Source organism: Vicugna pacos, chromosome 15, assembly GCF_048564905.1.
Source record: "Vicugna pacos chromosome 15, VicPac4, whole genome shotgun sequence".
Classification (NCBI taxonomy): Eukaryota; Metazoa; Chordata; class Mammalia; order Artiodactyla; family Camelidae; genus Vicugna; species Vicugna pacos.
The window spans coordinates 29,718,006-29,734,742 of record NC_133001.1 but is presented as its reverse complement, the minus strand read 5'-3'; the positions used below and the strand labels follow the sequence as shown (position 1 = coordinate 29,734,742).

The 16,737-nt window shown below is 44.8% G+C and overlaps 1 protein-coding gene across 1 annotated transcript in view; it reads right to left on the bottom strand.

Moving 5' to 3' along the window:
• The window catches only part of ABCG5 (ATP binding cassette subfamily G member 5), a 28,643-nt gene that overhangs the window by 11,780 nt on the left and 126 nt on the right, over window positions 1-16,737 (bottom strand). The window contains exons 2-11 of the mRNA XM_072938288.1: window positions 16,100-16,625; window positions 15,550-15,671; window positions 8,312-8,448; window positions 8,120-8,218; window positions 4,302-4,434; window positions 2,850-2,989; window positions 1,966-2,095; window positions 1,353-1,566; window positions 1,065-1,270; window positions 124-262 (exon numbers count right to left, since the gene is read on the bottom strand). Coding sequence (XP_072794389.1) covers window positions 124-262; window positions 1,065-1,270; window positions 1,353-1,566; window positions 1,966-2,095; window positions 2,850-2,989; window positions 4,302-4,434; window positions 8,120-8,218; window positions 8,312-8,448; window positions 15,550-15,671; window positions 16,100-16,625 — 1,846 coding nt within the window. The remainder of the gene's footprint in view (window positions 1-123; window positions 263-1,064; window positions 1,271-1,352; window positions 1,567-1,965; window positions 2,096-2,849; window positions 2,990-4,301; window positions 4,435-8,119; window positions 8,219-8,311; window positions 8,449-15,549; window positions 15,672-16,099; window positions 16,626-16,737) is intronic.

Genomic DNA, 16,737 nt, shown 5'->3' with positions numbered 1-16,737 from the left:
AAGCCAGCCCCTCCAGAGCAGAGGCCAGGGAGTTCTCCCTCCACAGGTCCCACTGGCCATCCAGGACCCAATGGGAGGCGTGGCCTGTGAGAAATGAACACTTCTGAACACCCTCTTCCTTACCAGTAGCATATGCTGCTGAATATCACGGTGGCAATGGCGCTGAAGGGGAGGATGTGCAGCCCGTAGGCCAACAGCATCTGCCACTTCTGGTACAGGCCATCCTGGCTCTCTTGGTCGCTGACAGCTCGCAGCACAGGAACTGGGAATGGAAGGCAGGTTTCAAAACAGCCGGTCACCACACAGCTGGGGTGAGGGGAGGGAATGGGGGCTAGGCCAAGCTGAACTTGAGGTCTATCAGGACTGGATGGTGAGGACCAGGTGGGGCTCCCTAGTCATGGAGAGAGGGGACCTGCCCTCCATAGAACTATAACACCTCCCACCCCGAAGTCTCCACTCTACCTGAATTATAATGTGATTACAAAAGGAGTCATAATTTATTTCCTTCTCTCTAAAGTAGGGGGAAGGGTGACTCCAATTCAAGAACACATATGCAGAAGGGACACAAATGAGTGACATAAGGCAATGTGTCCTCTTCTCATGCAGTCTTGGCACAGAACATCAGGCAACTAGGTGTTGCTTCTGGGCTCCCATGAGTTTGAAAACCAGGTGCTGGCTGTCCTAAAACAGGCTCCAAAGAGAACATTCACAGTGCATAGTTAACCAGGCATCCGGGGCCCTATGGGCCGCACCTCCTAATGACTAAGACAGGATACCAGGGATGCTCTTTTGAAGAACCCTTCCCAAACTCTGCCTCGTCAGCTCCGCATTACATCATGTTTCTCTGGATCCTCAGAGACCCTCAGGGAGATCCACCTGATGAGTTAATTCCTAGCAAGGTGTTAGTAATTCATGAGTCACCTTGCCCCAGAGAGACAACCTGGAGAGGGCCAGGTTGAGCTCAGAGAAATGCCCTTATAATGGTGGAGACTTGCAAGGTACCAGTTGGAGAGGGCAGACATTCAGGGAGAAAAAAGCCTCCCGCCCCAGGGCATGGCACTCACACAAGGTCACAGCGTTGAGCATGCCTGTGTACGGGGTGGCACCCACGAACTGGTACAGAACACCCACGCGGTCCTGGATGGCACCCTTTAGCACATCGTCCTGGACCCGCAGAAGGAAGAAAATGACGAACAAACCCATGATCATATTCTGAACAAGACGCATAGTCACCGCCAGCTTATTTCTCATTAAGTTTCTCATCACTCTCCTGAAAGCCAAACAACCCTGTTTTAATGACTTTTCTTTTATGGGTGGATGTCGACCCACCTGAAATGGGGTGTGGCTCTTACCTCAAAAGAACACACAGTTTAGAAATTACTCCAGGAGAATCTTTGGTTTTGAAAGGAATCATCGGTAATGTTTTCAGGTGTTTCGTTCTTTCAATATCCTCCAAGGTTTTGTGATAAATTGCTGATTCTTTGTAGGCAGATTCAATCATCTGGACTCTCCTGTAGGTTTCTATTTCCCGTTCTTTGCTTTGGGTGTCCACTGATGTCAGGTCCACTAAAATCCACCCCCCCAAATGATCCATGTGTTTTTAAATGCACATATATACACAATGGCTAATAACATGTTTCATCACTGATTCAGGAGTTCTAGCCACAATACCTCATCGCATCAAAATAACACCTGTTGTTAATGCCCACCCATAAAATCAGAAGTTTGGTTAATTTTTCTCTGACAAAGTAGAAGTTCCCCAATTCAAGAGAGATCCTCCATCTCATTCCGATAGGTCACCTATGGCAGGTTAATTGACTTGGCCAAATTAAGTTTTTGAAGAGTAAAAACACTGAAACCAAAGCAGAAGTTAAACCCACTTGTGCTGGTGTTATCCAGGCCAAAACTCTGAGTTGATAAAGCTTAAAAGACTTTTATGAAGGGGCACGTGGGAGAAAAACTTACCATAAAAATCAAAAGGGTTTGAATGTTCAGGACAAGGGTAACCGCAGCCACTGAAGAAGTCAAGCATTTCCACAGGTGTCCCGCAGAAAACCAGCTCTCCACAGCTCAGAATGGCGATTTTGTCAAAGAGCTGATTGAACAGTAGACAGTGTTAGTATGTTGTCAGGTCACCACCACATCCTTATGGAAAGTAAGTTTCAAGCGGTCAGTCCTCTGGTTGTCTCAGCCATACAGCAGTACTCTTACTGCGTCCATCGGCGCCACTCAAAGGCATCCCTGTTCTTTCCAGCGTGGGTGGCCACCGTGGACCCTGCTGTACCCCAGCCTGCACCCAGCATCGCATCTGGGATGGAGGAGAACCACTGGAGTGGGTCAGTGGACCAGGGTTTGAGTCCCAGCCGTGCCCCTGGGTGAGGGACCTTGAACAAAAACAATTTGTTTTTAATCTCTATAAAAGGCAAAGAAGAGCTCCTTAAAAGGATTCTGGGAGATTAAGGTGAGAGTTCTCGAAGGAAATCTATATGATTTAGAGGCAAAACACAGACTTTAAAGCCAACTGGACCATGAAGGCTGATTCCAGCTTTTTGTTAACTGTGATAGCATCTCAATTTGGCATTTTCTAAGTCTCACTCTTCTCTGTAAAGTGAAAACACTGGTGTCCACCTCATGGGGTTTTTGTGTAGATTATATGAGCTAGTGTGGAGAAGGCATCCGGTACATGGCAGGTGCTGAAAGAACCGAGTTTCCATTCTTTTCCCTTCCCGTATCAGGAGCTAGCGGCTCCAGCTGCTCCGGTTTAAGTACTCATTTCTACCCCGAAACCTCCAGCCCAGCACACACATACCCACCCTTGACAAGCTGAGCTGGAAGAGATGCCCCCTCACCTGGAAGAGCTCGGAGCGGGGCTGGTGGACCGTGAGGATCACAATGCGGTCCCTGCGAGCCAGCTCTGCCAGCAGAAGGACGATCTGATTTGCAGTCATGGAGTCCAGGCCTGTGGTCGGCTCATCAAACAGCATGACCTCTGCAGGCAAAGGAAGCTCAGATCCTGAGTCGCTGCCGAGCCCCGGGCCCTGCGCTCTAGACTCAGAGCTCCAAACAGTTCCTTACTGAGCTGTCACATCCCATCCAGACAGTGCACGGTGAGAAGCACCTCAGCCTGAGCCCAGGAGAAAGCACCTGGCCCGAGAGGCCCACCTCCTGGCTCCAGGGCACGTTTTGGCTTTAATCCCTGAGGAGACAGGGCGGCAACCAGAGCAGGCCTGCCACGTGGCTTGCTGGGCTGTTTGGGGTCTATCCCGGGAACCCTAACAGGGAACAAGGGCTGGCAGGCTGGCACCAAGGTGTTTCTAAAAGGCTGAGGGAGACTGTAAAAGGCCAATCTCACTTCATGTCTAGAATTTCCCAACACTAGCCAGGTCTTTGCACTGCAAAAAGCTGACCCATGAAACAAAGTGCAAGACGAGGCAGGCATTCCGATTCTTTAGAGGGTTTCACTCCAGCTTATTTCCATCCAAAAAGGACAGGGTCTCTTAAGAACATCTCTTTGTATAGCACAGGGAACTATGTTCAGTATCTTGTAATAGCCTAGAATGAATAAGAATATGAAAAGGACTGTGCATAGATGTATAACTGAAGCTCTAAATTGTACACCAGAAAGTAACACAGCATTATAAACTGACTAGGCTTCAATTAAAAAAAAAAGATAAAAAAGAACATTTCTTAGTTTCTCTGAAGAGCAGGCAGACTTGGTCTGCCCCCGTGAAGGAAGTATACAGAGGCAATACGTCCCCTCTCAGGTGCGGATAAGAGGTGGAGTCTCCCCAGGTGGCAGGGAGGGTGACCAAACCAGGCAGGAGAGGCAGGTGACTGGCTGTCCCCATTTTGATAGCCCCTCCTTCCTCATGTACTTCCTCATCCACTTCCTCATGTACCACTCAAAGTCCTATTTTAATTCCTGCCATTTTATAAACACTTCTAGTCACACTGAAACCTCTTGGCTTTCCACAGCAGACACAGTGGTGCTGCTCCCGTAAGAAGTGGGGCTGGACAGGGCAAGGTCCCCTATTCATGAAAGACCCGAAATGAACATCAAAATACAAAGTTCCAGGTGCTTCCAAGTCCAAGAGCTCTTCATCTACTTGGATGATGGAATAGCACCAGGAAATGCACAGTATTTCCAAAGAAAGTGCGTGCCCAGTTGGAAAAGCCTCAGTGACTTCAGCTACACACAGACCCCTTTCTAAAGGGAGACTGTGAAGAAAGGGCTGAAACTGTCTGTAGACACATGGAAGATGCCCAGGCAGCAGCTAGCAGCAGTTCTAGGCCCCACTTACTGGGATCCTGGAGGAGCTGGGCCGCGATGGAGACCCGGCGCCTCTCGCCACTGGAAATTCCCCCAAAGTTGTAGTTGCCAATCTGTCGATCTGCCACGTGGTTCAGACTCAGCTCTGTCATGACTGCCTCCACCTGTAGGAGACACAACATCCAAGAAGGCTGGTCACTGCTGGGCTACTGTTCCAATTTATGGGCTGAGGATCACATGGGAAAGGCAACACCTTTCCCCTGACTACTTGGGCCACTATCAGGCTCACCACGCCCTAGGGAAAGCACACCTGTTACAACAGAATCTGATTTGCTTTAAATCACAATATTTGTATCAGGTTAAAATAAATAATATGATTTTTTTTTCAGAAGTCCTTAGAGCAACAAAAACTGCTTCTACCTGCTTCCAGGGAAATTCAGCAGGATGGAGACTTCGTTGGACTCCTATTTTTTCAGATGCTGCAGTCAGTCCAGCCCATACAGAAAAGCCCCCGGAGGCAGTTACAATATACTTTATTTTTTTTAATCTTTGGTTTTTGAAACTTTATTATAATAAATGTTGTAGTTAAAAAAATCCAATTTGGTTCAAACTAAACCTGGCTTCCCCTAAGTAACCCAAGTCAGTCCTAGAGTCCCATGTGGTCCAATCTCATTGTGGTTTTGCATCAAATACAACCCAGCTATCAAAAGTAATTAAAAATAAAGCCAATCTTTATTTGAATCTCTTCAAGGACTTTAAAAGGAACCCAGTTTATAACCTACAGCCACACTTCTTAAAATTCCCTTCCCCTCAATTCTTGTCACTCTGCTTATCTTATATTCTGCAGCTCCTTGAAACCCTCTCCTTACTCCTCAGCTCCCCAAAACTGTAACAACTGAAAAAATTCTTTACTGACTCTCTAATCCAGCAGGTTGGCCTTTTCCCTCCCTCTCCCGCTTCCCTCCTTGGCTTATCTCCTCTCCAGAGACCCTTTCAGAAATCTCTCTCTCTGGCCCTCCCCTGACTGAGTACCCCTATCAGCATAAGGCCCTGGGGAAAGCAGATAGAAAGAGACTGAGAATACTTAAATCTCTGGTAATGAGTTTTGTCCCCAGACACCTCTAATGAGATTGTGCCACTATATATAATAATAGATTCTTTTTAAAGTTTCTTCTGTATAGCACAGGGAACTATATTCAGTATCTTGTAATAACTTTTAATGAAAAAGAATGTGAAAACAAATATAAGTCTGTATGTGCATGACTGGGACATTGTGTGGTGCACCAGAAGTTGACACATTGTAACTGACTGTACTTCAATTTAAAAATATTTAGAAGATTGTGTCTCGAGGGGATGATTTATAGAACAAAGTTCCAGAGGAGACAGGGGGTGGGACCCACAGATGAAGCTTGACCAGAAGAAAGGACACATCTGCAATAGATACAAAGGAATAACGAGGAGGTTAAAAAGGCATAAGCAAACCAGGATGATTTGTTCTGGGAAAAAAGAAAGGTCTTTTCTTGCTGTTAGAGGGGAAGGATCCTGGACTTGAGCTTCACTTGACGTGGCAGGGTGTATGTGCTCACAGCCAGGGCACACCCCTGGGTGTCCGTTTCACCTGCTCTGCAACAGCAGGAAAGGAGTACAGCTTGCCCCTCCTGGCTTGGGAGAGATGGACAGAGGAGACATGTACTTCATCTGTTTCAGATGTCACACTCTGGCCAGAAGCCTCTGCCATGTCTTGCAAATACCACTAGGAATGACATTCACAGATTCTTGGAAGGGACCACTGGGATCCACTGGGATCACCAACCCTCTCCATGCTTTGTGATTTCACATAAACTGATTCATTCTTCACATCAGCTCCAGGAGAGATACATTATTATTCTACTTATTATAGAAAAGAAAAATAGATCCTCAGGTCCGTGGATTGCCCAAGGTCACACCTTTAGCAAACGGCAGAGCTGGGACTCAGAGTAAACTGTGTGGGTTCTCTCAAGTCATCCAAGAAGCACAAGACTTGGCCAACAGCCCAGCAGACACAGCCTGCCCACATCAACCACGGCTCCACATCCAGGTTCTGCGGAGGACAGGACAGAAGCGGGTCTGCTGCGCTGCTGCCACCAGCACTTTCTTCTCTCTAAATGACTTCGTCAGGATATTACACCCTGTGGACTGAATTTGCTCAGAAAGTTCTCTCAAGCAGTGAAAACTTTATGGTAGAAAACTTGGCAGCACATGTAGGGGCTGCCAGTGCCAGGGAGAGGGACCATTCACAGAAAGCAAATTTGCCAGCAATCAATGTCAGATACCCTTGCATTTTCTGAATATTTATGCAAATACGTGCATTTTCTGAGAGAAAGCCTCAGTGGCTTTCTCAGATTCTCTCATGGGGTATGTGATGTAAATGGATCACTAACTCGAAAGAATCTGTTTATGACTTCATTTCTCCTACCCAATACCAATGACATCTTCTCCTGCCCATTTTAGAGACAAAAATACTAATGCAAGCAGACAGAAAGCCTGCAAAAGGGCTAACCTGTCACTCACTGTCAGGGCAGCTAAGTCAGGTGAACATGCCTGTGCCTCACCATGGGCTGAACTCTGACCTCTGTCTTCTCAGAGCACAACGGTGGTCAGGAGACCCTGGGGGCTCAGGGAGGCACAATGGAGCTAGAGGACCTGGGTTCACGTCCCAGCTCTGCCAGTCTGAGTGGCTGGATCTTAAAGTCCTTGGGGGTTGGTTTCCTGCAGTAAAAGAAGGAGATAAGGCCTCCCTCATACAGCTGATGCCAGCATGAAGTGAGAGCTTGTGTGTGAACAAGGCTTGACTGATGCCAGCCAGGTGTGAGAGCCCAGAGCGTACGCTGGCAGAATAGCAAGAAACCTGCAACACGTCCTGAGCCCTCTCTTAAGGTAACCTCCAGCCTCGCTCTGGGGCTGATGGCCCTTCTTGAAGGGCCGGCCCCTTGTAAGGCTCCTCTGAAGTGAAAGCTCCAGCACGTCCAGGACTCTGAAAGAAAAGAATGCCCTTTCCTGACCCAGTATTACAACAAACAAGCCTGCCGGTCCTCAGGACACAGGACAGACCCAGTTCCACTTGCCAAGCCCCAAGAGTCCAGTGCCTGGTGACCAGCTTGGCGGTGCCTGATAAAAATGCAGTAACCTACTGTCCCCTGAGCCAAGATGGGGCATTCCCCGGGAGCCTCAGTGGCATTAAAGGAAGGCCAGTGTTGGAGCCTGAGCTGCAGATGTCACCTGGGTGCCCAGGAGGAACCTCACTGCGGCCTCAGGCTGGGAAAGCCTCTGAGGCCGCTGTCCCTGTGGTCCCTGGCCTGAGAGCCCATTTCCCAGGGAATGCGCCTGCTGTGCAGGGCAAAGTGCAGTGAGGAAAATAACCATATCTCTTCAAACACAGAGCTCCCAGGACACTCAATAGAAATACAATGCAAGTCACAGATAGAATTTAAATATTATAGTGGTCACATTTTAGAAAGTAAAAAGCAGGTGAAATGATTTTTAATGGTATAATTTATTTAACCAATACAGTCAAAATATTATCATTTAGATGAATAATCAATATTTTAAAAATTATTAATGAGATATTTCAGTCTGTGGTTCCAGATTAAGTTTCTAAAATCTGGACTGTATCTTACACTCACAGCACATTTCAACTAGGTCTAGCCACGTTTTAAGTGTCCCCAAACTACATGTGACTAGTGGCTGCCATAGTGGACAGTGCAAGTCTGGACTCTTTAAAAAAGGGTGAAGAGTAAAGGGGAGGAATGGACAAGTGGAGGGAACAGGGGGCGCAGAGCCCCTGCGGGGTGGCCCCGGGGCGGCACCCACCTTCTTCTGGAAGAAGCCCTGGGAGCCTCCGCGGATAGCCAGCAGCGCCGTGTAGCACAGCGTCTCACGGACGGTGAGGCTGCTCAGCAGAGTGTCGCTCTGTGGGGGACGGACGTGTCAGCATCACTAAGCCCCCAGCTGGCCACATGGGCAGGCAGGGTGAGGGGGGGCGGGGGTCCAGGATGCACCCACCTGCAGGACGTAGGAGAAGCAGTCCTGGAACTGCTCCCTGCGCAGCACCCGGCCATTCACGAACACCTCCCCAAGCAAGGTCCCCGTGCGCCGCAGCCTCCCGGACATGGCATCCAGCAGCGTGGTCTTCCCTGAGCCTGGGAGGCGACAAGAGAAGGCCCTGGAGGAGGACCTCCACGAGGCCTCACAGGAACTTCCCAACACCCTCCCTGGACCCATGGTCCAGCTCTGACTTGTTCTGGATATATACCCAAAAGAATCGAAAACAGAGTCTTGAAGAGACATTTGCATACCTTTGTTCTAAACAGCATTATTCACAGTAACTAAAATGTGGAAGCAATTGCAGTGTCCATTCATAGCTGAATGAATAAGCAAACTATGGTCTATACATACAATGGAATATTATTCAGCCTTAAAAATGAAGGAAATTCTGCAGTATGCTGCAACATGAATGAACACTCAAGACATTATGGTAAGTGAAATCAGCCAGTCACAAAAAGACAAATACTGTGTGAGTCCATTTACATGAGGTACTGAGACTAGTCAAAATCGTAAGGACAGAAAGTGTAATGGTAGTTGCCAGGGGCTGAGAAGGGGCAGAAGGGGAGTTATTTACTAGGAATAGTTTCAGTTTTACAAGATGAAAAGGGCTGTGATGGTTGCCCAAGTATGTGAATGTGTTTAATACCACTGAACTGTACACTCTAAAATAAACTCAAATGGCTTAAAGCCTTAAATATAAGACATGACATATAAAACTCCTAGAAAAGAACGTAGGCAAAATATTCTCTGACATATATCATAGCTATATTTTCTTATGTCAATCTCCCAAGGCAAAAGAAATAAAAGCAAAAATAAACAAATGGGACCTAATCAAACTTACAAGCTTTTGCACAGCAAAGGAAACTGCTGTCAAAAAGAAAAGACAACCTATGGAATGGGAGAAAATATTTGCAAATGATGCAACCAACAAAGGGTTAATTTCCAAAATATATAAACAGCTCATACAGCTCAATATCAAACAAACAACCCAATCCAAAAATGGGCAGAAAACTGAAATAGACATTTCTCCAAAGAAGACAACCAGATGGCCAACAGGCGCATGAAAAGATGCTCAACATTGCTAATTATTAGAGAAGTGCAAATCGAAACTACAATGAAGTATCACCTCATAATGAATGGCCTCATAATGAATTCTCAGTCAGAATGGCCATCACTAAAAAGTCCACAAACAATAAATGCTGGAGAGGGGTAGAGAAAAGCAAACCCTCCTACACTGTTGACAAGAATGTAAATTAGTGCAGCCACTATGGAAGACAGTATGGAGATTCGTTATAAAAACTAAAAACAGAGTTACCATATAATCTAGCAATCCCACTCCTGGGCATATATCCAAAAAAAGACAAAAACGCTAATTCGAAAAGATACATGCACCCCAAGGTTCACAGCAGCTTATATTTATAATATTTATAATAGCTATTTATAATAGCTAAGACATGACACAGCAAAGGCAGTGCTAAGAGGGAAGTTTATAGCGATACAGGCCTTCCTCAAAAAAGAAGAACAATCTCAAATAAACAAGTTAACCCACCACCTGAATCAATTAGAAAAAGAAGAACAAAAAGCCCCAAAAAGCAGCAGAAGGAAGGAAATAATAAAGATCAGAGAGGAATTAAATACAATAGAGATTAACAAGACCATAGAAAAAATCAACCAAACCAAAAGCTGGTTTTTTGAAAAAGTAAATAAAATCGACAAACCTCTGGCCAAACTCACAAAGAAGAAAAAAGAGAGAGCACAAATTAGCAAAATAAGAAAGGAAAATGGAGAAATTACAACAAACAAAATAGAAATACAGAATATCATACAAGAATATTATGAAAAACTATATGGAACCAAACTGGATAACCTAGAGGAAATGGACAAGTTTCTGGAAACATACTGTCCACCAAAACTAAATCAAGAAGAAACTGAACACTCGAACAATCCGATCACTAGAAAGGAAATAGAAATAGCAATTAAAAACCTCCCTACAAATAAAAGTCCAGGACCGGATGGCTTCACCAGGGAATTCTACCAAACATACAACGAAGAACTCATACCAGTCCTTCTCAAACTCTTCCAGACGATTGAAAAGGAGGGAATACTCCCAAACTCATTCTATGAAGCCACCATCACCCTGATACCAAAACCAGGCAAAGACACTACAAAAAAAGAGAATTATAGGCCAATATCACTGATGAACATAGACGCTAAAATCCTCACCAAAATTTTAGCAAATAGAATCCAACAACACATAAAAAAGATTATACATCATGACCAAGTGGGGTTCATCCCAGGGACACAAGGCTGGTTCAACATATGCAAATCAATCAATGTAATACATCACATCAACAAGAGAAAGGACAAAAACCACATGATCATCTCAATTAATGCAGAAAAAGCATTTGATAAAATTCAACACCCATTTATGATAAAAACTCTCGCCAAAGTGGGTATAGAGGGAACATATCTCAACATAATAAAAGCTATATATGACAAACCTACAGCCAGCATAGTTCTCAACGGTGAAAAACTCAAAAGCTTCCCACTAAAATCTGGGACAAGACAAGGATGCCCACTATCACCACTCCTATTCAACATAGTCCTGGAAATCCTAGCCACAGCAATCAGGCAAGAGAAAGAAATAAAAGGGATCCAAATTGGAAAAGAAGAGGTAAAAGTGTCATTATATGCTGACGACATGTTACTATATATAGAAAACCCTAAAAGGTCCACAAAAAAGCTACTAGAGCTGATCGAAGAATTCAGCAAGGTAGCAGGTTACAAAATTAATGTTCAAAAATCAGTTGCCTTTCTTTACACTAACGATAAATCAACAGAAATAGAAAGTAAAGAAACAATCCCCTTTAAAATAGCACCCAAAGTAATAAAATATCTGGGAATAAATCTAACCAAGGAGGCGAAAGAATTATACACAGAAAACTATAAACCATTGATGAAGGAAATTAAAGAAGACTTTAAAAAATGGAAAGATATTCCATGCTCTTGGATTGGAAGAATCAATATTGTTAAAATGGTCACACTGTCCAAGGCAATCTACAGATTTAATGCAATCCCTATCCAATTACCCAGGACATATTTCACAGAACTAGAGCAAATCATAATAAAATTTATATGGAACCATCAAAGACCTAGAATTGCTAAAGCATTACTGAAGAGAAAGAAAGAGGCTGGAGGAATAACTCTCCCAGACTTCAGACAATACTATAGAGCTACAGTCATCAAGACAGCATGGTATTGGTACCAAAACAGACATATGGACCAATGGAACAGAATAGAGAGCCCAGAAATGAACCCACAAACCTTTGGTCAACTCATCTTCGACAAAGGAGGCAAGAATATACAATGGAATAAAGACAGTCTCTTCAGCAAATGGTGTTGGGAAAACTGGACAGCAGTATGTAAAACAATGAAGCTAGAACACACCCTTACACCATATACAAAAATCAACTCAAAATGGATTAAAGACTTAAACATAAGACAAGATACAATAAACCTCCTAGAGGAAAACATAGGCAAAACATTATCTGACATACATTTCAAAAATTTTCTCCTAGAAGAAATAGAAGCAAGAATAAACAAATGGGACCTAATGAAACTTACAAGCTTCTGCAGAGCAAAGGAAACCAGAAATAAAACAAGAAGAAAACCTACGGAATGGGAGAAAATTTTTGCAAGTGAAACCGACAAAGGCTTGATCTCCAAAATATATAAGCAGCTCATACGACTCAATAAGGAAAAAATAAACAACCCAATCCAAAAATGGGCAGAAGAACTAAACAAGCAATTCTCCAAGGAAGACATGCAAATGATCAAAAAGCACATGAAAAAATGCTCAATATCACTAATTATCAGAGAAATGCAAATCAAAACTACAATGAGGTATCACCTCACACCAATCAGAATGGCCGTCATTCAAAAATCCAAAAATGACAAATGCTGGAGAGGCTGTGGAGAAAGGGGAACCCTCCTACACTGCTGGTGGGAATGCAGTTTGGTGCAGCCACTATGGAAAACAGTGTGGAGATTCCTCAAAAGACTAGGTATAGACTTACCATATGACCCAGGAATCCCACTCCTGGGCTTGTATCCAGAAGGAAATCTACTTCCGGATGACACCTGCACTCCAATGTTCATAGCAGCACTATTTACAATAGCCAAAACATGGAAACAGCCTAAATATCCATCAATAGGTGACTGGATAAAGAAGAGGTGGTATATTTATACAATGGAATACTACTTAGCCATAAAAACCGACAACATAACGCCATTTGCAGCAACATGGATGCTCCTAGAGAATGTCATTCTAAGTGAAGTAAGCCAGAAAGAGAAAGAAAAATACCATATGAGATTGCTCATATGTGGAATCTAAAGACTCATGGACAGAGAATACAGACTTGTGGTTACTAGGGGGGTAGAGGGTGGGAAGGGATAGACTGGGATTTCAAAATTGTAGAATAGATAAACAAGATTACACTGTATAGCACAGGGAAATATACACAAAATGTTATGATAAGTCACAGAGAAAAAAATGTGACAATGAGTGTGTATATGTCCATGAATGACTGAAAAATTGTGCTGAACACTGGAATTTGACACAACATTGTAAAATGATTATAAATCAATAAAAAATGTTAAAAAAATAGCTAAGACATGGAAGCAGCCTTAAGTGTCCAACGACAGATGATTGGATAAAGAAGATGTGGCATATACATATAATGGGATACTACTCAGCCATAAAAAAGAGTGGAATAATGCCATTTGCAGCAACATGGATGGACCTAGAGATTATTATACAAAGTGAAGCAAGTCAAAGAGAGAAAGACAAATATCACATGATATCACTTATATGTGACATCTTTAAAAAATGATACAAATGAACTTATTTACAAAACAGAAAACATACTCACAGAATAGAAAACAAACTTACAGTTACCAGAGGGAGAGGAGGGGGATAAACTAGGAGTTTGGGATTAACAGATATTAACTACTACATATAAAATCGATATACAACAAGGTCCTACTGTATAGCACAGGGAACTGTATTCACTATCTTGTAATAACCTACAATGGAAAAGAATCTGAAAAAGAATATATACTATATATGTGTGTATGTATCTATATATGTGTCTGTGTGTATATATATAATATACATGCAACTGAATCTTTGCTGTCCGCCTGAAATACAACATTGTAAATCAACTATACTTCAATAAAAATAAAAAATAAGATGGTTAAGATGGCAAATTTAACATTAAGTGTATTTTACCACAATGAAAAAAAAAGAGAAAAAGGGGAAAAACAGTTAACGCCTGATAGTGCAATAAAACCATGATAAACTTTGGGCTTATCTTCTCTAAAAGGACAGAAATCATCTGTAACCAAAGAGTCTTCTGTAAGAGAGCATGCAGCCTAGAGTCTAGATCCTAGATGATGGAAAATAATGGGTCAAATAAAATTACCTTCCCCTGGAGGGTTGGCTGACCACAGGCACGCTTTCATTAAACCATTCTCTAGTGAGACTTTGAACACCTAAGTCATCTTTGGCCTCCCTAATAAAAGATCTGATGAACAACCCTGCTTTAAGTAAGACACCAATGAAGTCACATCATTTCATGAAACACTAAGAATAATTCATAGGATCAGTTCATTTGCTCACGCATTAACTCAACAAATATTTACTGAGCACCTACTCTGTGGCCAGCCCTGTTCTAACTGTTGAGGACACAGCAGGGAAAAAAAGAAAGACCAATCTCCCACCCTCATGGAATTCAGTCTACTGAGAATTCATGTTCAGTGTAAAAGGATGGACACTGTGATAAAACCACAATAAGGTATCATCAGAAACCAGCCCACGAGCCCCTAGAACAGGGAGCCCCATCCACTGTCCAGCTGGGACGTGCATGAGGCGTGACACTGGCCTGTGGGACACACTTCTGAGAAGATGGGTTCACTTTCTTGTTGGGCCACATGCCACCTTTTTTATCCTCCACAAGGAAGGCAACGAGTGACGCATTATTATAGGAATAAGTCAGCTTTTTTCTTTTTAAAGAAGTGTGGTATAATTATCAAAAAGAAATTTAGATGACGCTGGATTTTATGGTACATGCATACAGTTAGAAACAATTAAAAACTAGAGGCAGGAAAAGACAGGAAATCTCAGGAAAGCATAACCATTCTTGTCAGTGAATTCCTTTTCTTTTCATCTTAGCACTACTGTTGCCACCGAGTTGTCCACCTGCTGTAGCAGGGGAGTGGCTATGGATTTAACTCCCTGGATCGAAAGAGACTGATCATGCTTGACTTCCATCAGAGACTTCCGCTGCCCACTTCTACTAAAGCGAGTGAGGCAAGTGGAGAGTGGCAAGAAGTGTCAAGCAAGATCTCAAAAGGCTCCTGAGAAGCCCATCTGCCCAAATCTTTCAACCTTAAAATGTGCAGGATAACCTAGGGTAGTGGACCCTGTGATGTGTCACATGAATCCCCTCTTCAGGGACAATGCAACTCCCCCCCAACCATGCTGAGGACACACAGCTGTGACCCTCATAGGGTGCTGCCCCAGCCACATGGGGCTGCCCCTCTGGAGGCTACACCCTCCCTGGGCAATGACTTGCTGCTACAAGGAAAGAGGAGGACGAGGTGGGGACTGGGCACAGAGACAGCCTCAGTGAAATCTGCAATATTTAATTCCCCCTTTTTAAAAAGGATCTAAAACAAATATGGTATAATGTTAAGATCTGATAAAGCCAGATATTAATACATGAACACTCTTTATATTATTCTTTATTCTTGCCTGTGTGTTTGAAGTACATTAAAAAAAAAAAAGACCAATGACTGTGGGACTAAATGGGCATCTTCTGCTTATTTAATTCCTTTTCCTGTCTCCAGGTAGGAAAATCGTGTTTACCAAGCACCCCTATATGCCACGTGTGATGGGTACTTTTGAAATATGAATGAACTTACATGTTGGGCAAGATTTTAATCTTTCATGGATCTTTCCAAATATCTCACATGAGTACAAGGTTCCAGTCATAGACACGTTATCAGATTTAACCCTGATAATAGACTTGCGCCCTTCTTGATACAACTGAAACCTGTCTCTGCAATGTGGTATTCAAATCCAGCCACAACACATTCTCTTCATAGAGAATTTAAAGAACACCTTCCCAGCTTACCTGAGCTCCCTAGGATGCACATGATCTGTCCGCTCTCGACGTACAAGGAGACATCTTTAAGGATCTGCCTGGTCCATTTCTGTTGGTGAGATGCGACGTCCCACCAGGGCCCCACGCGATGGCTTTAAAGGAAACCCCGAGAGGGGAAAGGCAGCGTGGGGTTCTGGAAGGGGTGGGACAGACCCCTGTCCCCCAGCACTGATCCTAGCTCTGCTCAGCCCGGGTGGACTCTGGACAGGTTCCTAAGTGTGTTTCAGCCTCAGTGTCCTCTGTAGACCCTGGCAGGTAGTGACAGATCATCATCTATGTAAAGCACCTGTCAAGCAGCTGCTCTGAATGCCAGCTCTCTCTGGCCAGCTGGTGGATGGCAAACAGGACACTGTTTATTCTTTGGTTGACCCTGCGTTCCTTCACCTGGTTTCATTACACCTCGTGTTCCCAGCACCCCCATTCCCCAGGCCCTCTCCATTCACAGAGGGCAGGCTGCAGCCCAGGGAGACGGGAGGGGAAAGGGCACAAAGCAGGGGCATGAGGCAGAGCACAGCGTCACGTGTCACCCGAGCTTCCAGGTCCCGCTGTGGGCAGGAGGAGGGGCCGCTCACCGAGGCTCCCCACTTCCCTCTGGCAGCCCTTCCCCTCTCCCCACGTCCGTCCACCAGAGGGAGCCCCAGCCTCCGTGCCCGCGTGCCCAACCCCACGAGTGAGGAAAGCCTGCAGAGGGGAGGGAGGCCCCCTTACCGCGGGCCACGCCTGTCCCGGATCACAGCCCAAAGCTCTCAGCCGGTGAAAGAGGCATGGCCTTACCTGACACTGTAGGAGGTGTGGAGGATGCCCAGGCTGTGCGGAGGGTTCGCAGCAGACGTGGAAACCTCCTCTAGGGGGCACGGGGAGCCCCTGTTTACTCGGCTCGCCGAGATCCTGGCAGGGGTGGAGAACGGGAGCTCGCTCATGGCCAACAGGCAGCAAGGGCAGGTGAATCTTCTGGCCTGACCCTCCCTGGAGTGGCCTCAGCTGAAGTGCCAGCAGCAGACTCTCCCCGCCTGCTCCTCTCCTGGTCCTGGAGCCCCTCCTCAGGTCTGCCCAGTGGCAGGACCGGGGTTGGGTTGGCCGTGAATGCCATTATCTGATGTACCTTTAGCCAGAGTGTGTGTGTTATCTCAGATCCCGTGTTTGTAGGAGGGTCTGCCA